Source organism: Serpula lacrymans (genome assembly GCF_000218685.1).
Source record: "Serpula lacrymans var. lacrymans S7.9 unplaced genomic scaffold SERLAscaffold_7, whole genome shotgun sequence".
Taxonomy (NCBI): Eukaryota; Fungi; Basidiomycota; class Agaricomycetes; order Boletales; family Serpulaceae; genus Serpula; species Serpula lacrymans.
Window position 1 is genome coordinate 2,296,538 of NW_006763296.1, and position 21,354 is coordinate 2,317,891.

At 45.6% G+C, this 21,354-nt stretch overlaps 7 protein-coding genes across 7 annotated transcripts; 4 read left to right on the forward strand and 3 right to left on the reverse strand.

The window, feature by feature from the left end:
• Nucleotides 1–1,688: 1,688 nt before the first annotated feature.
• On the forward strand, nucleotides 1,689–3,508 carry SERLADRAFT_468963 (uncharacterized protein; the record flags this gene model as incomplete). The annotated part of the gene is made up of 5 exons (XM_007318914.1): nucleotides 1,689–1,742; nucleotides 1,827–2,022; nucleotides 2,085–2,222; nucleotides 2,303–2,386; nucleotides 2,603–3,508. The coding sequence occupies 5 exons, from the start codon at nucleotides 1,728–1,730 to the stop codon at nucleotides 2,671–2,673; spliced, it is 504 nt and encodes a 167-aa protein (XP_007318976.1).
• A 1,676-nt stretch (nucleotides 3,509–5,184) lies between these two features.
• Nucleotides 5,185–5,675, forward strand: SERLADRAFT_468965 (uncharacterized protein; the record flags this gene model as incomplete). Its single annotated transcript, XM_007318915.1, has 3 exons — nucleotides 5,185–5,561; nucleotides 5,584–5,587; nucleotides 5,625–5,675. 3 exons carry the CDS (start codon nucleotides 5,287–5,289, stop codon nucleotides 5,628–5,630), a joined length of 285 nt encoding a protein of 94 aa, XP_007318977.1.
• Nucleotides 5,665–6,515, reverse strand: SERLADRAFT_468966 (uncharacterized protein; the record flags this gene model as incomplete). The annotated part of the gene is made up of 4 exons (XM_007318916.1): nucleotides 5,665–5,758; nucleotides 5,827–5,883; nucleotides 5,942–5,965; nucleotides 6,084–6,515. The coding sequence occupies one exon, from the start codon at nucleotides 6,510–6,512 to the stop codon at nucleotides 6,132–6,134; it is 381 nt and encodes a 126-aa protein (XP_007318978.1).
• Nucleotides 6,516–6,953: 438 nt separating this feature from the next.
• SERLADRAFT_408734 (uncharacterized protein) lies at nucleotides 6,954–8,032 on the forward strand (the record flags this gene model as incomplete). The annotated part of the gene is made up of 4 exons (XM_007318917.1): nucleotides 6,954–7,158; nucleotides 7,214–7,530; nucleotides 7,578–7,961; nucleotides 8,015–8,032. 4 exons carry the CDS (start codon nucleotides 6,954–6,956, stop codon nucleotides 8,030–8,032), a joined length of 924 nt encoding a protein of 307 aa, XP_007318979.1.
• SERLADRAFT_468968 (uncharacterized protein) lies at nucleotides 8,019–8,512 on the forward strand (the record flags this gene model as incomplete). The annotated part of the gene is given in 2 exon segments (XM_007318918.1): nucleotides 8,019–8,041; nucleotides 8,057–8,512. 1 exon segment carries the CDS (start codon nucleotides 8,176–8,178, stop codon nucleotides 8,332–8,334), a length of 159 nt encoding a protein of 52 aa, XP_007318980.1.
• A 451-nt stretch (nucleotides 8,513–8,963) lies between these two features.
• SERLADRAFT_468971 (uncharacterized protein) lies at nucleotides 8,964–10,081 on the reverse strand (the record flags this gene model as incomplete). Its single annotated transcript, XM_007318919.1, has 5 exons — nucleotides 8,964–8,984; nucleotides 9,121–9,507; nucleotides 9,559–9,651; nucleotides 9,710–9,882; nucleotides 9,943–10,081. The coding sequence occupies 5 exons, from the start codon at nucleotides 10,064–10,066 to the stop codon at nucleotides 8,964–8,966; spliced, it is 798 nt and encodes a 265-aa protein (XP_007318981.1).
• Nucleotides 10,082–17,908: 7,827 nt separating this feature from the next.
• On the reverse strand, nucleotides 17,909–20,397 carry SERLADRAFT_370176 (putative urea transporter; the record flags this gene model as incomplete). The annotated part of the gene is made up of 9 exons (XM_007318920.1): nucleotides 17,909–18,130; nucleotides 18,184–18,533; nucleotides 18,594–18,888; nucleotides 18,945–19,048; nucleotides 19,098–19,214; nucleotides 19,272–19,407; nucleotides 19,464–19,525; nucleotides 19,581–19,760; nucleotides 19,815–20,397. The coding sequence occupies 9 exons, from the start codon at nucleotides 20,395–20,397 to the stop codon at nucleotides 17,909–17,911; spliced, it is 2,049 nt and encodes a 682-aa protein (XP_007318982.1).
• Nucleotides 20,398–21,354: the final 957 nt, after the last annotated feature.

A 21,354-nucleotide genomic window follows, 5' to 3' on the forward strand; every position in this document is an offset into this window, starting at 1 on the left:
AATGTATGTTTTCTTTTTTACAGTTATCTTATGTGACACTCATATAAGCTCTGTTTATTCTCAGCCACCATCTGCATTGGCATAAACGCTATAAATGCCCCCACTATATTCAACCACCACATCACAAGTCTACCTTCAGGTATAGTTTGTGTCCAGAATTCTTATATATGGGACTCATCAGTCCTAGCTATCCCCACTGATGTTTTTTGTCATTACAGTGATTTATTGGTATATGTATAACCACTTTAATTTTTTCTGAGTCGTTGGTGAATAGGCAGAGGTAAGTTCACCCAGCTAATACTTGGTGGTAGTCACTTATTGGGTTATTGTCTTGCACAGACTTGATGAGTTATCAAGCAAAACTCACAAGCCATTCATGAAATTGTGGTGAGTAATTTCATGGTAGCATTTATATAACATTACTGAGTGCATTATACACAGTATGAATAACTTACAGTATCTGATTTTAAAGGTATGATTTCAACTTTGTTAGGATAGTTTATCATTACATGTGTCATGTAACTGTATTAGAAATATATGTTGATTTTACTGAATATGACCTCTGATTATAATACAAGTAAAAATAATATAAATGCCCTGGAATAATATTTTATGGTAGTGATAGCTTTTATGTTCTATGGTAGCAGTTATAGTAGAGGTATAGTACATGTATTACAGAGGTGCTATCATAACTGGTATAGCAAATGTCTCAAAATAGTGCTGCTATATAGCGCTATATAATAGGGACTTGTACTATAGCTACTATTTTCCCTATATAGCACTATGGTGGCTATAATAGCTATAAAAGACAGCTAGGTTTTTCCTGATGCTTTGGTTGGGACTGAGAAGGAGGAAGAGGAGGACATGGTGGTAAGAGAACAACAGATGACGTGAATTCAAATATGATTTCATTTTCATTGACATAATAGTCTTATGTAAAACACTACTATCATTGGACAGATGTTGCAATCCAGACCCTCTATGCTCTTGGGCCTCTACAGGCTCAATAATTGTTGTACAACCCCATAAAAATTTGTCAGAGGTAGAATAGAATATAACAAACCATAATGTAAAAGAATTTTGTGAATATCTTACCTGTAGCAATAAAAACAGACCTGACACTACGGCCTTGACCTTCAAAAGTGCGAAATTTGAGGCAAAGAGGGCTAAATCGGGGCAGATCGTGTGCTGGGAAAGTCACAAAAGTTTCTAAAAAATGTCAACGGGTAAACCCCTACAATGCCAGGTGCTTACCGAGTTGATCAAAGCCTTGAGGCACCTGCAGATGGAAGAACAAATAGTTGCAAGACTGGTCCAAAACCTACCTTGTCGTTTCAGTTTCGTTCCGCTGCAACAAGGTCTGATTCACATTTTTATTGCAACAGGGACCTAGAGAACTCAAAATAGCAACTACTTGTGGTCTTCCGAAGACTCTAGCTCCACTCACTGGTGAGCAATTTCACTCCTCGCAAAAACGAGTGCAACATCTGTCCAACGATAGTACTGTGCAGCGCAGTCACACATTCATGCGTAGAATCAAAGTCGAGCTCATCAACTTGAGTCTAAGCTCATCGAATGTTGCTCTCAAATAATCGTGGGAACTTGTTTTGATTAGATTAGATTCGGTATGAATCATGTGACTCTGCGAGATTCTATCTAATTCAATACAAATTGTGTCGTTTTTTACTGGGACTCACATCTCACATAGCGCTTTAACTGGCAAAGAAATGGTTAGGTTCAAGGTAAGCTGCAAAGCATGCTCATTTATATATCGTTGAATCCATCCTAACCAACTCGATTCACGAACCTTATGAATCTACCCTCAGAATCGCTGGCTCCTCGTTGAATTTATCCCTTGCACGTCCTCCAGTCAGCTCGGATTGAGCCAAGCAACCGCACGCCTTGCCGCGACCCAAACCACCGCTCGTATTGATGCAAAGCAGGTATATGCGGCCCTCAAGCAGAGCGTTATAGCAAACTTTGGTGACACGGGATGGGGCGCAGTGGGTTCTTCCTTGACAGGTATGTTCTCTAGCATTCATTATTTGTGTGTATCATCCTTAAGGGCTTCTTATGGATTCAAGTCAAATACTATTCTCCGACTACGAACACTTGCATTATCCGTGTTGCACGCGACCACCACCGTATCGCATGGGCTGCGGTGACTCTCCTTTCCAGTATAGGAGGGGCTAAAATCGTGCCAAATGTAGTCAAGCTTAGCGGTAAGTAGCGTGCTTGCCTATAAATTTCCCCCACCCTACTTGCTAGAGTACGAGTTGTTGCTTATAATACGGTCATTTAGGAACGGTCAAGCAAGCGCAGCTTGCTGCTATCATGCACAACCGAACGGTTGTCGCAAGATATAGAACGATGGGCGGTTTACCTGGTGAGTTTTTCATTGTCTTCATTTCGTCTCTGGACCCGAATATGAGGGGAAGCGGGGTATTCAGAGCTCCATATCGCTCCCATACATTTCTTTTCGCTTTGTATCTGCACCTTGGTTTCCAAGCAGCTAATCATCACTCTTCCCATACACTATTCATCCAAATACCCACCCAAATGCGCGCATATAATCAATGGATATTTTCATGAATCTTGCTAGCCCTCTATCAGGACTCGTATGATTCTTTTCTGGAAAAAAGTCGGATGGAGATCGAAGCGATGAGGGATTAGCAGTTTAACCATCGACCTGTGATCAAGCAAGATAGACTGGCGGGTCCGATTAACCGCCTACGACATACGATCGTTTGGAAGGAAATAAGGATGGGTACAGGTACGGGAGCGTTGCATGCGTTGCGGCTACCTGGCTACCTGGCTACCAGTAGCAGAGAACGATTGAACATGAAGGGTATCCCTTACTCGTGCAATACTCAACACACACTCGTGGTCGGGAGGGCTACTCTGGTCAACTGTCACCACATTCGAAAGGAAGACATCCATGTGTCCATTCCCCATATACATCCTCGAAGTCGTGTCTTCCATCAAAAGCGATCCACTGGATTCTGGTTTTGCTTCGCCTGTTGCAGAAAATCAAAAAACATTTTACCCCAATATGTAAAAATAGAAACTATCTATCCTTCTATGCTTTAAACAAACACGTCGTTCGATGTTACTGGTATCACAGCTATACGATGTACAGTATTTTTTTTCTTTCTTCCCTAGATCATGACTCCACCCTTTGGATTTTATACACGAAGCAAGTTTATAACTTCGCCTTCGAGTTTGACTCTGCCTTCATCGACCCCTCTGCCCACCTCACCACCCCACACACTAGAACACCCACTTCCTCCTCCGTATTACCAGCGTGCAGACACACCCTCACGCGCTCGGCGCCAAATGGCACGGTGGGGTGTGTGATGGGGCGAAGGTTGAGACCTTGAATCTGGCTAGGGTGGGGCGGGGAACGAAGGAGAGGCTGCGTCGTGCTGGACGATAGCTGGGGAACGGCAGTAGTGATAGTTGACGTAGGCGTAAGTCCATTTGAACATGCATGAGCGATACAGCCTTCGCCACCCCCGCATCCTCCCCACACTCTCAAAGAATTGGCGAGCGAGTGGGGATGCGGAGTGAGGAGGGGAAGTATGGGTGTTGGGAGGAGTGCGTGAAGCACTGTAGTTGAAGTTGATGCTGGCGAGCGTGCGTTCTGTGCTTCTAGTTCGGTTTCCTCCCAGCCCTCATTCCCCACAAACGGTACCCTAACCAATCCCTCAGGGACACCCTTTTCCACAAGTGCAAGTCGCAAGAGACCTAAGAAATAGGTTGAGAGCGAAAGTAGACTTGTGGAGAGCTTTTGTGTCGCAGAAATGTGGTTGAGTGGAGAACGGATGGTGAGATAGATGTAAGAGAAAATGGTATAATAAGCTATAGATGGAATGTAGGGTAACTGACCTCTTCGCCATACGAGATGTCTTTCCCATGTCCTCTCCCGTCTAGCAAGTCAAATACACAGTTTATTCCAAGTGCAGACGCGTGACTTAGTGTCGTGGTATAAATGAGAGGACGAGCATAGTTGAGAAGGAAAGAGTGAAGAAGCGGGGGAAGGAGGAGGATAGCTGTTTTCGTTGGGTAGAATCAGAGAAAACGTTAGTAAACATTAACTGCAATATCAACAGAATAGAGAAGTGTATTCGATCATATGGACGATAATGCAAACCTAGTAGAAGTGGGAAGAAGGCTCACCTCCACTACCAGCCAATGCCTTACCAAATGTGACTAGCCTAACCCAGACGCGATCCTCTAAGCCAAAATGAGCGACAAGTCCTCTGCCTCCTGGGCCATATATACCCGTTGCATGAGCCTCGTCTACCACTATATACGCGTTTTGCCTTGGGAATACCTTTTCTACGACGTCAAAAAGCTGAGGGAGAGGCGCGATTGTGCCGTCCATGCTATAGAGGGATTCAAGTGCGATGAATACGGATGCCCTGCCTTGAAGGAGAGCGGGCGAGGCGGAGGTGAGCGAGATGAGGGTGGAGAGGAGGGAACTGGGTGAATTGTGCTTAAACGTCCGTATCGATGTGTGAGGGAGACGTGATGCTCGGACGCCATCCCATACGCTGGCGTGCACGGCTTCGTCCATGACGACCGCATCTCCTGGCTGGGGTACGACCGAGAACAGACTTACATTGGCATCGTACCCGGAATTAAACAGTAGCGTCTTTTGCACGCCAAACCAGACCCTCAATTTTTCTTCGAGCGAGACATGTGTAGATGGATTGATCAACAATCGAGAGCCTGCTGAACCAAGGATATTGGGAGTAGATGAGAGAGATCGGAGGTAAAAAGAACGCAGAAGTGGGGATGTTGACAGTGAAAGGTAATCGTTTGAAGTGAAATCGACGAGGGAGGTCGAGGTGGTCGGTGAAGGGAGAGAGCGGAGGATGTTACGCGATTGGCGGGACTGGAGCGCGCTGGTGAGAGAAATGGTGAGAGCAGACGTGGAGGGCGATGGCAGCGACGACGAGGGCTCAGATGGCGGCGATGAACTAGATTGTGAGGAATGCATCCTCATCACACTCGTATCAGATTATCCCGCAATTGAGTTTCCACAAAGTTACCGCGGCTATGGCCATTGACAGCTTTTTGATGCTTTCTTTTTCCCTCTTAGGTCGCGGTCGTAGAACGTATATCCGCTCATCAGTGATTGAATAGTGTCGACGTCAGTCTGCCCGTCGTCGGCGTTCGCTCATAAGGTGGAAATACATTGACATAGATCAGCAACCTTCGAAAATTCATATCAACACGGTAGTACGTAAAGCATAGCAAATCATTTGCTCTCGAGTCTCGATGTCGAGAGATCGCTGGGGTGTTGAGCGTCCAGAATCCAAATATCTAAATCATCGAATCATCTTAGAACCATTGTCAGATGATTTGGCAAAGCAGCCCACTCCAATCGAGTCTCATCTCCCTGCATGTGGAGATTCTATGTCTGGTGACGGAGTTAGGGAGAGATCAATGTTGAAAACCTACCTCAGGAACAATGCCGAACCGACATATGTCCATCGTAATGTCAACACATTTTCAAACGTGTCCTACACAAGCATCATAAACACTCACTTCCTAGACGGATAATGTAGATCATTTAGCAATGAAATTTAGCCAGAGAACAGAGGACTGACCTTGCGGTGTGAATTTAGGCATCTGAAATTAGCCATATAATATTTAGAAGGTCGACGCTGTATGAATGTTGATGCGTTGACGACGTGAAGAAGAAGCGGACTACTTGGTCTGAATTTAAAGTGAAAGAGGAACGTATATCCTGATAATGATATTTCAGCATCGCAGTCAACATGAACATCGGGTGGATGAAAGAGAAAAGTGACGTACAATACTTGGTACAGTTCAATCACGTTGTACCTTGTCCTTCAATGATTAGAATTACACCTAACACACACGACAGTGAATAAAGAGCAAGGCAGGAAAATGGGCGAAATTAACTTACACACTGACAACGCAACGTAAGGAACTATGAACGATTTGAGTATGAACACGGATAAAGGATACACACGTGCCAGAAAATCACAAAATTCACCAAGGCATAGCTATCAGAAGTTCTGACAACGATAAGAATACATGATACCTACCAGTATATCCGCATATTTCACAAACGTAGCAAAGGATGCCTGATCCGTCTAACTCAAGATGATCAGGAGCCTGTCACGGTTTTGTTGCCATATAGAGGAATGGGTATAACCTCCGTATAGAAAGTCGACTAGTCCTAAAACCATGGTCCTCACGACAACTGGCAGTCGTGATAGAAGCAGTCGGAGAAGTAAATAATACGATGCCCTGCGTCCTGAGTAGGCCATCTCCCGGAAAATAGCTCCTTTTTTTAGCGTGTCATCTGCCTGACTCGAAGCCTTTAGCGAGGATCCTGATACCTGGGTCACGTCTGGATACTGGGCACTGGAATCAAAACATTCCTGTGCCCAGACATAATCCATCAGAACTTCTGGAAGAGATGATTTATGGCTAGTTCGTATGTGATGAATGGTAAATGGGTCCACGTTCATAACATGAGGCAATTGCGATTTGCGGAAGCATTCTGCGACATGACTCGAGACAGCCAGAGTCATTTCGCAGAATGCTTTCCGTAAATTCAATTTACTGTCTAACAAGGGCTAAATTTTTAGTCGGCGATGATGTGGAAGAAAGCAAGAGATCAGCAAGACGGGTAAAAACTTGGAACATCGACGACTCACTGACAAATCTATGCTGTAGAATGTCTGAGCAAGAGGAATTAGTTTGCTGGGGGACATTGCAGAACGAAGCTTAAATGCAACTCCGCGAATTTCGGGTAAATATGTTGTCTGCATTTGTTTTTGTCTGTGGGCCATGTCGTATAGTTTCCCACCAGTGGCTCAGACTAACACCCACCACACACGAGGCCTGTCGTTCAAAAAACCATAAAATCCCAAACCAACAGTCGTATTCCAGTAAGTGCATCTTCGCCAATGGCCAATGAACGTATCCTCACCTTTCATCATGTGGAAGGTTCCACAACCGGCAACTTGTCTTTCAACCCTCAGGAGAAACTAGTCAACGTTCGTAACCAGGTGTATAGCGCTGCCCAGGCCCACTTGACAGAACAGTGGGGAAAGGACAAATCTGGTTCCAGACACCTTCACGGAAATCCCCAATCGGTCATCATCGTTACTGGTAAGTTGCCATCTATTGCAAATTGACTGGAACTCAGCCAACGATTATAATTCAGATTACGTTGTGTTCAACGTGGACAAATCAAAGGACGACAAAAAGATTTCAGAGCTTTTCCAGCACGGTGGCAACATGATCGCATTGGTACCTGCTCCATGTAGTCATGGTGATGCTTTCCCAGCTGACAAGGTTGCGCAAACGCCATTTGTACTGAAAAGTCCGTTACATAAAAAGATGGACAATCTAAAGAACCAGCGACCTCCGAACCCACAGGCGGCTGACAACTCTCAGATTCAAAGAATTTTGGAAATGTTTGAAGCACAAAAGAAAGAATTTGAGGAATATAAGAAGGCTTCAGTTTCCGAGAAAAAAGAGGTGAGCATGGCTTTTGAGAGTGTCAATTCAACACTGAAATCATAAAGCACAAGGCAACCGTGACAGAACTAAGTAACACATTGCAGTGGAAGGACAATATACTCAAGGCTCAGCAAGAGCAGCGGGATGAAGAGGTGAAGCAGTTTGATGTCAAATTGGAGCGGGCGCTCAAGGCCGAGCGAGAGCGGATGGACAATGCAATTGTCAAATTGGAGCGGGCGCTCAAGGCCGAGCGAGAGCGGTCTGACGTCAAATCGGAGTGGATGGACGATGTACTGAAGAAAGAGCAACAGGAGCGAGTTTTTGAAAGGCAGCAAGTGCAGGAGATGTTGCATGGCAAGGTGGATAACGAGATATTAGCCGCATTGAGCAACAAATTTGAGTGGCATGATGATGCCATCCAGGACCTCGAACAATGGGCTGTCGGAAAAGTATGTTCTATACACTGCTGAAATTGAACAAATCTGATACGCATTACAAGCAGGTCTGGCCACAGATGTAAGAGGAGCTTCACTTAGTTGGAGAGATGCGCTTGGGCCGCAGAATGAACTCTACACGAGACTCGAGAAAGCTAGGTCCCTCCTTTCGGCGCCAACAGTCCAGTTGGACGAAAGAACGAAGGCGTTTACCCTTTCTGCTGCTGGCATGAAACTCGTTACAGAAGTTCCTTCTGTCATTCGAGCACGTGGCGATTATGCTGCTCACCCGAGGAAGATAATTCGTGGAGTATTTCAACAAACAGTCGATCGGCACCGGGGGGGGGAAGGTTTGCAGGCCATTGTTGATTTTGTTTGTGACGATTAGCTTTTTCATGCTGTCCCCATCTGTTTTCGTATATGCACATTTCTCATGTATAATTAACCGTACTACAGGTCGAAGGCTTTCGTCTTGATGTTGTAACCCGATGAAACCCATAGCTCAAACTTATCGAACAGTTATGAAATGTGATAGTTTGCATACAGTAAACTTTCTTATACATAGCTCAGAAGACAGCGAGACATCGCCAACATCATCGAGCATCTTTCAAACGCATTCACCCTTAACACGCAAATCCACGTAGTATAGTCCGCTCGAGGTCACCCTCAAGGTCCTCACTTTCCACAGCGGAACCGCGATTCAATAGGCTGCCTCAACTGACAATTATTTACTCAACAGAACATGGCACTATTCTCTTGCGTCCGAGGTCTTGGCCTTCCGCGCAGGATCTTTCGTCCCTCTCTTTGCGGCACAGCTTGAGTTGTGACTCCTACTTAGCGGACGATGATGAGAAGGTTACCAGCAGAGAAAATGGAGGGCATATACGCATGAGCCTGCCTGAACAAACCGTAAGATGAGCATATATTTCACTGGTATTTGAGTAGTATAAATGTAAAAACAATTGCGCAAAAAAAGCATATTTTCCGACTTTACATGCAGAAGCAGTGTAGAAGATGTCAGCATATAGTGCTCAAGACCTAATGGAACTGAACATAGTATTGATCACATACCAAATCATTTCTGCACCTGATACTGCAGTTTTATGTTTTTTGGCGTACACACATCCCATATAGCCTCTAACTTCTTCTCCTCCAAAGGCCTTAAATTACACACCCATTCTAGCAGCTTATTCTGTTGCCAATCCAACCCAGAATCGGAGTGGTGCTCGTGACTGCTTGACCATCTAGCATGTACATCTGGCTGCACATCGGAGTTGACCATAGCAGAGCCTTCCGTATTAGCGACATCCTTGGGGCTGCGTAATACCACTTGTACATGTAGATCATCAGAAACAGGCAATGCGTGGCGTATGATGAGCCCATATAGGGGTCGGGGATAGTTGTTGCAAATCGTTATTGCGCTAAAAACAGTACGCGTGAAAGTAGTGTTTGTTAATGTCTGTGGAAATTGCACGCATCCCATCTCTGCTTTGCATGAATAACCGACAGAAACATTGTTGTCCACAGCCAACGGACAGTCGATACGATACCCCAGAGCGTTCTGCCAGGTAGAGATCAGTGAGATATACTACGAAGTGGTATAGAGACTCACGCGTATCAAAGTGGCGCCTGCGACATGTACGTCGTCAACGAAAAATCTCACACTACCCTCTAACAGAGAGCTGCCTATGCATCGTACCGAGCACTGTGCATTTTAATGTTAGCCCACACAGTTTTAAGATCAGCAAGCGGACATCACGAACAACATAAAATACGCGCTTATCAACGCTTGGGATGGCAACACGACTGGTATGAGCGGGCAATGACGTAGAAGTACAAAAGACCAGGTGTGGGATGCCATTAGTGGGCACAGACACCGAGGCTATGCTATTATAGCCGACCTCACTATCTTCATATACTGAGGCGTGGACGTCTTCTGAACGACATGTATTGTTTAACGGGGTCAAACGTAACAACATATTAAGACAGATCTCACCGAACAGGTCGTCTGATAAGGTGGACCGGGTCCCAATGAATTTGGGTTCTATTGCTGGTTGTAGTGCTACTGCTGGAGGTTCTAACACGTTTCTGGAATGATCTGCAGACTGTAGGACCTTCATATCCGAGAATGCCTGTTCTAGAGACTCCATAAGTGTATCACTTGATGCCATAGAACCCGGAAATTTGTCAGGGTCTATCATCACGTCAGTTGCCTTGGAAGCAATACCCTCGAATACTAGATTATCATTCTCCACGAGCAAAGTGCTATCATCTTCGACCTTGACCTCCGAAGCTATGCCTTTTCCTTTTGCGCGCCGTTTCTTCTTGGGAAACGCTGAGGATGGCGTAATGCGTTCGTTGCCGCTCACGCCAAACTCGGTCGCTCTGGGTCCTTGTGATAGCATGGAAATCATCAACTGCTTCACAAAACTTGTTTTTGGAACCCACCATTTGAGGGTTGAAATTTGGACTGTAAGCTTCCAGTGTTCGAGCCAGCTTTAACCTGGTGCTGAGAATTTGAAAAGCCATTTGTAGGACGTCCATTGAATGCGAACTGCACTGGGGTATCTGGATGACCACTGTATACCGGTGAACTAATAGATGCAGGTGGCCAATCCTCCCAATTGCCGTGGGTAAATGTGCGTTCTCTGATTTTCATTCGCTGCTGACGTGGGAGGTAGAAAGTGGGCACCTCTTGCTCGACCAGGGAAAATGAGAGTTCAACATCATCCCAAAACTCGCCTGTGCTTTGTCTGACGCAGGGTATAATTCGAAAGTCGACGGTAAGCGAGGTCGAGGGTGACTCGGACTGCATCCCTAGATTATCCTTTGTCGCTCGAAGTTCATACGTAGGCTCCCAACATACATCTCGGACTACTGGATTATGTAAAGCATGAAGAAGTACATCAGCGTTAAGCAATGTTGTACCTCAAACGACTTACGGTAGGTCATCTCAAGCTCGCAGTCAGAAAAGACTGAATTCCCTTCAGGTGTCAGCACGAGAACTACACGTGCCATGGCAGTACCATGATTCCTCATCCGCACGGTCTCAGCATCTATCTGTGCATCAAGCGTTGCAATTCGTTCATTGATGGCTGTAATTGTGGTTGCAAGGTCCACACGAATACGCATGAAATCGGTCAAGGAACTGACAAGAGTATCGGGAGCTGGAAAAGTGGGGGCACTCTTTGACAGACCGGAGGATAGATTTTTCATATATGTCGACAGGAACGAGGCTGCTTCTTCTGCAACGTGTCCCTCATTTTCCAGTGATAGCCTCTGAGCCCTCAGCATGGCTAGAGGCGCCTCAGACAGAAGATGGGTATCAAGGGTGCATTGTACGCTGTTGATGTGGACATTGCCTTGGGTGCCGGAGATCCGAAATGCGATGGAATCAGTATCGATAACACTTGACAGACCAGCAATCTCAAAGATATGCTGTTGCTGCTTGCCACATCAACAAATACTGGGAACGTGAGGAAGGAACAGGCTTACAGAGAAGTTCAGAGCTTTGAATGTGAATGTACGAGTAACTTTTGCAGAACATGTAGATGGATGATATAAAATGACCGACTTCACAGGAAAATCGGATGCGTGCACACTGGTGTACATCGCCATTGTACAAGTAGTAGTTCAACGTGCTTTGCTTTAGAAGAGGGCGTCTTTGAAGTAGTGCGTTACCCACGTTTGAGTACCACGTTATGCACAAATCGTGGCATGATCACGTCTTTAGCCTAACAGGGGCATCTAAATCCTCCTCTCCTCCTAATTAGATTAAGGGAGCAGGTCTTAAATCGGGCATGCGGTTGCACATCACTCTTATCAGAAATATCAACTAAAGGTTCTAGTACATATCCAAAATGAAACTCACCATTTCGACAGTGGAAGTAAGTATAAGTTGAACATTCCTGCATACAGTATCGAAATTTCTGCGCCTATCAAACAGCCACGTTGAATGTATGATCGTAGAAACTTTGTACCCATTCATTTCAATGAGAGTCTGCGATACATAATGAACCCGGTGAACTGCCAAAAGCGCGTTGACGTGAAACTTTACCTTGCAGTCCGCATCTCTGATAGCTCAAAGGTTAAGCCTCACCCGACAACTGTGTACGCATCTAATGAGTGGATATTGTCAAGGGATTTCTGTTGCGTCGCAGAACAAAAATCACCACACGTGATGAGCGCGTTCAGCCTTGTTTGTATTTCTTTGTTTTGTCCGTGGCAGTATTGTGAGTCTCTGGCTACCATCCCAAAGTCTGTAGCACCGCTCATCTTTTTCTATGTCATCGTATCTTATTAACTAAAGTGGATATTACATATGGCGACTAAGCAACCCCTGAAGTCTACCACTACCAACACCAAGAAAAGGAAGTCTGGCGATAACCTCCCTCAGAAATCATCAAAGCAACCAAGAAAAACTCTCGAGTCATACTTTACACCTCGCGTGTCAATCAGTGCCGGAACAGACAAGAAAACGCACATCGCACAACTGAGCGACGAGCAGAATGCTGTATTGCGAATGGTAGTCGACGAAGGAAAGAACGTGTTCTTTACTGGTTCAGCAGGCGCGCATGTCTCACCAATGCTCGCATGACTTTCTAGCTCATTAGAATAGAAACATAACAGGAACTGGGAAATCTCTTTTGCTTCGAGCAATAATATCTGCGCTCCGTAAGAAGCATGCGAATAAGCCAGACGTCGTATCTGTTACAGCAAGTACAGGCATGGCGGCGTCAAACATCGGCGGTCAGTCATCTTGCACAATGCCTTCATTCAGCCTCTAGAATACTTTTTATAAAAAGGCATGACAATACATTCATGGGGTGCAGTAACACCTGGAAACCATAATATCGACACTCAGATAAGTTGTATCAAGGTATGCAAACCGGCCCTGCAGCGGTGGAAAAATACAAAAGTTCTTGTCATCGACGAAGGTATATCTTTTGTCTAGTTCATTCAGTCACAAAATAATCTAATACCATAAACCTGAAAAGTATCCATGGTCGATGGTCCCCTTCTCGACACTCTCACTGCTTTGGCCGACCGGCTCCGCAAGAAAACAGACAAACCATTCGGTGGGATTCAGGTGATATAATTGCGCACTTCATAACGCCAATCATTTTGACGCACATCCCAGCTTGTGGTGACAGGTGATTTTTTTCAGCTACCCCCAGTTTCGAAAGGCCAACCCGCCATTTTCGCATTTGAAAGTGGTGCATGGAAAACGTGTATAGACCACACCGTTAATCTCACACGAGTTTTCAGACAGAAAGATAATCGTCAGTATATCTGCACCCTCTCCATCGCGTTCTACTCACCAGACTGTACATTTGCAATGTTCAGATTTTATATCCGTTTTAAATGAAATGCGCCAAGGCACTATCTCCCCAGGTGCAATATCTACTTTCAAGTCCCTTTGTCGGCAACTACCTCCCCCTCCGCCATCTATGCCCAACATCCTGCCCACAGAACTCTTCCCGCTTCGGCGGGAAGTCTCAGACGCTAACTCTGCACGTCTCCGAGCACTTCCTCATTCACTACATGTTTTTGACTCTCACGACACGTTCCCGGGATTATCCTCTTCCTCGTCTGCTAGCAATACGAAAACGAAACCAGTTTCCTCGAGTACTCAGCATAAACACGAGGGGTTACTTTCTGGCATTCTAGCGGAGAAGAGGCTTGAGCTGAAACGAGGAGCACAGGTCATGCTTGTCAAGAATGTGGATGAAATTCTCGTGAATGGATGTGTTGGAAGAGTCGTAGGATTTTGGACGTACAGAGAGGTCTGTGTTGCGAATGGCAATCAGAAGGTTGGATCCGGTAGTGCTCTGAAGACAACTGGAGCTGTGAGGAATGTGAAGTTAGACTTGAACGGAGAGTTGGTCACTACCTCGGGGAAGGAAAACGCGCCAGAAAACAAAGAGAATGTCCCAGGAGACAAGGTGCCTTCCAAAGCAAAGCCAAAAATGAACCCCAAGGACGAGGAAAGGTTTCCGGTTATCGAATTTCCAACTCCTGAAGGAGGTAAAGAAGCAGTCCTATTAATGAGGGATGAATTCAGAGTAGAGGACTCTGAGGGAAAACTACTAGCACGAAGGATGCAGGTGAGCTGGTTTATATACTAATTCGTCTATGTTTCTCAAAGGTGTGCTTTATATCTATTTAGGTTCCCTTAATTTTGGCTTGGGCCATGTCGATACACAAAAGTCAAGGCCAGACTATCCAGCGAGTCAAGGTCGATCTTGGAAAAGTCTTTGAGAAAGGTAATAGCCCAGTGGCTGTATATACACGCATACACTGATGGCTATTAATTACGAACTAAATTCTAGGTCAAAGTTACGTTGCACTCTCGCGGGCAGCATCTTTGGAAGGCCTACAAGTCCTTAGGTTTGATCCCAGGAAGGTCCGTCATTCATCGGAGGACCGACTTTTTTCAATGCGCTGCGTTTAACTTGCTGTCTAATAGGTTATGGCACATCCGAAGGTTATCGAGTGGAGTAAAGCCTTGCTCGTTGTCAAGAAAGACACCGAATAGCTCAGTCGAGAATGTTTACTGAGCAGGCATTCTTTGTCAGGCTCCTGCAGTCCAGGGTTATGGCCAGGTTAAAATACAGTTGAGTGTTCAACGCGGCAGATAAATTATCAGTAATATTATGGTCTGATAGAAGTACGCTAGGAAAAATGTAATGATACTTTTGTCGTAATACTGTAGTGCCAATCCACGCCAACTAACTGTTCATTCGTTGCCCGCCAATTACAGGGCTCTTGGGTTCGGTTGTATTAACAATTTCGTCTTTGGGAGCATCGTTTGATAAGAAACGACTTTAGTTGCAAGAATCTTGGGGTCTTGAATGGCGATTGGTATGTAGATCGAGATCTAGGTATATTGCTGTGAGCTGAATTGCCGATGAAATTGGAAAGACGTTTGTCCATGATGGGGGAGTAGTATTCAGTGCGATGGTTACTCCAGTGTCGAGAGCAAAAAATAGGGTAGGCTTCTTCCCTTTGTACACGTTCACCTTTGGGGATACGTTTGCCAGCAATTCTGGAGGCGATAGATATACGAACTACGGGTAGGTTTCGTGATTTCATCGATCTCAGCTTGCATGCTTCGTAGGTCCTCCTAAAGTTCAAATATCCTACTCAATGGACCCTGTCTGCAACACGTCTACAGTTTTTCGAATGGTTCAATATCTAATCATCCAGGAGCATGGTTTCTTGCGTTGGGTCGGTCTGCTAAGACATAGACATACCCAACATCGAGGCTATCATAGCTGTATATAGCTCGATTTACACATTGTTACTAAGTAGCGGTAAATATCAGATTATTGATTTTAGTTATTCAAGTCATATGAAATAAATACTCACTTCGAGATACGTTGTCGGACACTAACAGGTACGAATTAATTCATATGGGCACCAATGCCAGAACTCAAGTCGCCTCGTTGCAAACACATGAGACTTCTAAGTTGGTGCGCGACGACCACTGGGGGTGGTGCAAAATCACACATCTCAGAGCATGTGCTATCTCATTTTCTGCAACGAGTCCGACAGGTCCGGGAAATCTTCAAGTACACCACACTCTGGAGTTCGGGCATTCACGAGCTACCATTTTCCCCCTGAGTTTATAGATCCTCAAATCAGTGTGCTTTGGTTTATTAAATAGTGTCTGATCCCTACAGCTTCAAATGCTCGATATGAACGATTTTTTCTTCTTGATAAAACGTTGACAACACATAACGGTCAATTTGGCGTTTGCGCACAGAAACTACGTCGACATATTCAACCGATAGCGCTGGCGATAAAATTACAGGTGTACTCACTACCGCAACAAATTTTTGGGGCTAATTAGTATACTCGAACTCGATTGCGTCAACGTGTTTCCCTAGCACATCCTGTACCGTGTTTTGAAAATCCGTAGATAATTCATCTCCACGACACTGAAACCTGAGCATTGATATCGGCGCCCCAGCTTTTGTCCGTGCTTGCAGTAATTGAAGCAGCATATAAAAACTAGAATGAGGTCCCCTGAGAACCAATGTCTGGAGAGTAGGCCACAACACCTGGCTGTCAAACCTGAGATTTATTTTACGAGCCAGCGATGTCATGTCCCTCTCCGAAAAGATCACTGGATAACTTATGCCTTCAGACTGGGACCATATCGGGTCGTATTTTTCTTCGGATATCAAACATAGAGGAGGCCATTCGAAGTTTTCACTATACGGGATTACATTGATGATAAGCGCTCGCAGCAGCATGCTGTCATGGTGCAACGTGATGGTCGTGACGCCCTTGGGTAAGGTTTCAATGAACCAGACCAGAGTGTGTGGATCTCCGATTGGAAGATTGACGGACAAGGAACATAGGGAAGTACAGAAGTTGCCAACTTGCTGGTCCAAGACTGTCCTATGTTCCAGATTCATATATTTGCACCGCTCGTCAAATTCCACATCGACATAGAATTCTTTAAGTTTCGGTGTTGATATAGACTTCAAAACTGCTATTACATCATCAGTGGTGTAACCCGAGCCCGTCAACGTCAGGAAACGAAGATTGGGCATGAATATCACGCGCATATGCTCCCCCTCGGCATGTATGAAAGGCTTACGAATAGCGAGATGTGAAAGGGAGGGTAGACCACGCAGGATATCACTGAATTCACCATATCCATTACCCATTACGTTGAGAACTAGGGACGACAACTTGTCATAAAAGACAGGTATGTTCAGCTTCGTCGGCGATACATCAATGAATTCCAGGGATGATAAAGCTGGTGTGCCACCCTGCAGTAAAAGCAAAGGAAGCAAGCTATCACGAGGAGGAGAGTCGACTTCCATACCGAGATGCTCGAGCGACGGTGCATACGCATTGGTGAACTTCGAGAACACATCTTGTCCTGCATTGATGGTAATTCTACGCCAGCGGTCAATGCACGACAAGGCTGCAGCAACTATCCTATCCTTGACCACTGCCCCTTGCTGAGAATCCGCAGATCGATGCATGACAGAGTTGGGACCAATAAGGTTGCCAACGGAAAGGTCGACAAATGGACCTTAGGTCCGTTAAAAGGGAAAGTATGATTGTGAAAATTGCTGAGATAGTCTGAGGGATAACTTGCAGCGGTAATCTTGACTGTGCAATCAACGCGCAAATCGAGGCCCTGACTACCAGACCTCACGATGTACACCTCTGCCATCGTAATTGTGGATGAGTTGATGAGGATGTTCGTCCACAACGATGAAGTATGTAGAGCAACGTCCCTCCAGCGTCGCGAGACATGCGATATCCAGATCTCGATATGCCCCTTCCCTTTGTGTGCCTCCTTTGCCACTTGGAATACATTTGCTAGTAATTCATCCGGGAGGCAAGAGATATACGAAGTTTGAGTATGACTCATGAGTTCATCTGCTTCAGCTCGCAAGCCTCGCAAGCCCTCCCGGATATCTTATTCTATCTAGTAGCTCCTTCTCTCTCGTCCGTAGGGCCTGCAACTCCTCTACCACTTCTCTTTCTAGTATCACAGCAGCACTCATTTGCGCTCTGAGGTCAGCCAGAGACCGCTCGACGTCAGCATCATCGCTCGCTCTTCGCATGATACTATGACTAGAACTGATCAGCGTCTTAGCCATTGGTGGAAAATGTACTTCGTGCGCTTTGTACAGGATTCGTTGACTTCAAGTGCAGGTCAGATCTGCAAGGCGCTAGAAATGAAGTAAATTCGCCACAGTTGAAGCTTTACGTTGAAGAGCGGATTGGAAAAGCGGTAGTAGTATAGCCTGATCAACCGTGACCGCCCAGTGGCAGTCGATATTTATGTAGGCTCAGAACCCAAACTTCCAATGCTCAGGCGCTGATGAGATTAGAATAGTGCGATTTGATAGAAATACACGTATTTACAATGTTGTTATAATGTCATTCATACTAATGATAGTCCATCACGCGGAGTAGCATTTAGCTCCTCAAGCATCAGACGCTGCCTTTTGCTTGCGTAGACCACCGCCGAAAGTATCTCTAATCATCCCCCGACTGATATCCGATATAGCCTTGCGACTTTCCCACAGCGGCAGGACCGATGTGATGAGTGCTGAGATAAACAACCAGATAACACAGACGATAACCCAGCCTTTGAAGAATTTTAGCGAAAAAATGTAATGGGAAAGGAACATTGGGATTGGAATTAACTGCGCTATATGTCAGTCACACGGCAAGAGAAACGGGGGTGGATCTGTCTTACGAAAACGATGATAAAGCTCATGATCAACGCAGCCCAGGTAGCGATTTTCAAAGACTTCTTTAGCATCTCGTAGTCTTCGGGTTGCTCGCTGAGTAAGTCATTCTCCTTCACAGAAGACTCCTCGGTAGTAAACTCGGCCTTTTGTTTCTCTGCGCCTGTAGGGGTTGGAGGAGCGTCTGCAACTCCTGACGAATTTGCGCGTTTATCAAGATCTCGACCCCGGGGATTGATTCTCTTAGTCTCTGACCAGTCAAAGTCGTTGTCGGGTTTGATGAGCGTAACGACGACAGAAATAAGAGTGCCTGAACAAAATGCTCCCATATTTCCCGCCAAGTTGGGATACAAGGCACCTAGTAGAATTTATCGTGTCAGTTTTGGTGGGACTGAAGCTATTGAAAAGGAAGACCCACCCGTGCTCGCTATGGTTAGCTCTCCGTAATAAGTCTTCGCAACTACCAGCCAACCAATGATACCAACACAGAGACCGCCCAAGGCACCACTGATAGCTGCAGCACGAGTTTGCTTGCGCCATACTACAGTGAGGATGATGGGTCCAACGGCGCCCGTGAAGAGTGTACCAGAGAAAAGGTAAAGCCAGTTCAATGAGATCCCGATGCCATTCCAGAGGCAAGCCACGCAGGACATGATGATAGCCCATACACCAACCATGATATGTGAAATGCGGATAAGAGCTTCGGGAGAAGCCTAAGAAGTCGATAGGGTTAGCGATTTCATTTCAAGAAGAAGCGAAGGAGGTGCACATCTGGTCTAAAATGGATCTGATAAATATCGAAAGTCAAGATCGAGGACGTGGCTATCATCTCGGATGACGCTGCAGACGTGACCGCCATGAAAGAAGAATTAGCTGATAAATACAGTTTATCGTTAGCATATTTAGCGTAAAATGATCAAACTCCGGTACCATTGCTGCGGCGCCTCCGCTACTAGAAGAGTCACCACCCCAGCCGGTGCCGCAAGACCAGCATCGGTTTGAGCCGTTGTGAGACCACCTGGATATGGAAATTTCGAATCTATAAATTATGGTTAGTCCTGGATGAGTGTAAGTAGCATAAGATGTTCCTATTTACTATTGGCTAAGGCGACTGCTGCAAGACCCATAACGGTGGAGAACGTAAGTGGAACGGCGAACCAAGCAATACCACCCAACAAATAAGCTCGAACAGCTGTATTGGCTTTCGAGGCAATTGCTCGTTGCCAATAACCCTATGAAGTCATATGATTAGCCACCAAAAAAGGCAGAGCTACAAACTGAAGGATACCTGGTCCAAAATAACCGTGCCAAACGAACCGCTCATTTGAATTATCATGAACACCAATCCGTCTAATGATCGCTTCTCAGAAATACACTTGTGACTAGTACTAACAGCAGCACTGACTGTTTGATTTCAAAGTCAAGTACGACCCATCTTGATTGCCATTGACAGGGCGATCTATGCTGGCTTGCTGAAGGAGACGATACATACCCTCGAGACCACCAATAAGGTCGGCTTCGACGTAGGTGTAGAAGAAGAAATACAGGATGACGATCATGAGAATGAGAGTGTGAGAGTAGTCGCCTTCATCGAGGATGATCAGTTCCGTGAAACAAAGACTTGAAGAGAAAGACCCACAAAGGAACGTTGCACGCAGACCACCCAGGATGACATAAATGACAACACCGAGTGGTATGAGGAAGTTCGCTGCGTATATGTTCATCCCGGTGAAAGCGTTCACCACTGCACTACCTCCCAACAAAAGCATACTCGACACGATCAAATTTGTGACCAACGCAAACGTCGCGAATATGAAGTGCGCTGCGTTACCATAGCGAGCGTGCACGATCTCGAGGTATGTGTGACAGTACGGTGCGATCATCTTGACGCGAACGGATAGAATCGACATCACGAAAATCTGGAGAGTAGCACCTGCCGCATAATAGTAGCCTCCGCAAAGGCCATACTCGTAGGTTACCGTCGAACTTTGTAAAAGAGTAGCTGCCCAAGTCCATGCAGACACAATGCCTGAAGATATGAGCCCAGGTTTTACGGAACGAGAAGCAGTGTTGAACTCTTCAGATGTGGCTATCTTGTAGCTTGTGTATCGGTTTTGTAAAGTCGAAAGCCCCATCATTATGACGGCAAAAACTAGGCCGATTCCGAGAACTACACCATAACCCGTCCCCTGAGACAAAACTTGAGAACCTTCAGTGGACATGGCGGCAGATGCTGAAGAAATGCGACAAACCTGGAACTCTGTTGATAACGACAATTTTAACTGACAACCTTCGATGAACCTGGGCCAAATCGGGTGACTGTTAATGCAGCGATAAGAGAAATGATGGATACTTACGTTATCATTGGATCATCCATCTGACATCCCACCAAGAGATAAGTAGGTTGTGTGCTAAGTTTACTGCTGAATAGCCGCCCGCTATAGGGACCTGATGCTGATAAGCTCCTCCAGGGTCATGTCCCAAACAGAATATCCAATTCCTCCTGCATTCGAAGTGGCTGTAGTGCCTTACATCGTAAATTCTCTTGGAACTGTCATAGCCGTTGGCTGAAGCGATGAAGTGCTCCCATAGGCCTAGCAGCTCTTATCTTTAACCACAGGTTTGATGTTAGTGACCGACACGTCGTGAGACGAAGGTACCACATTCATATATTCTCGTCAGAGAACGCCCCCAAGGTTGCCGAGATAAGCCAGTGAGATCATGGCAAACTACACTTAGTTGACTCCTCGTATACCTTAAACCAAGAAGAAACCATGCGAACCGCGTTTATAGTGGCGAGAGTAAGAAACGTATAGATGCGAAGACTCAGAAATCTAGTAACTTGGCCTTGAACTTGGCAATGAAAAAGAGGAGACCTTTAGCGCCCAGTCGCGGGATGGGTATCGGGGATTGAATATGGTCAAGTTCAAAACCACCGCGCGTTGTGTTTCTTATCTTTGTTCCTTATCATGGTATGCTTACCATAGCACCTGACAGTGCACTTTCACCCCACACGACAATTTTCATTCTAAATATAATTGGGCTCTGGCATAATGTACGTGACTTCGCTTTCAGGCTCGCACATTCCTTGGTTACTTACCTATTACAGAGGGAAAATCAATATCCTTCTGTATCATATGGTCGCCCCCTGTTGACTTCTCAGCCGTAAAGCTATTTGC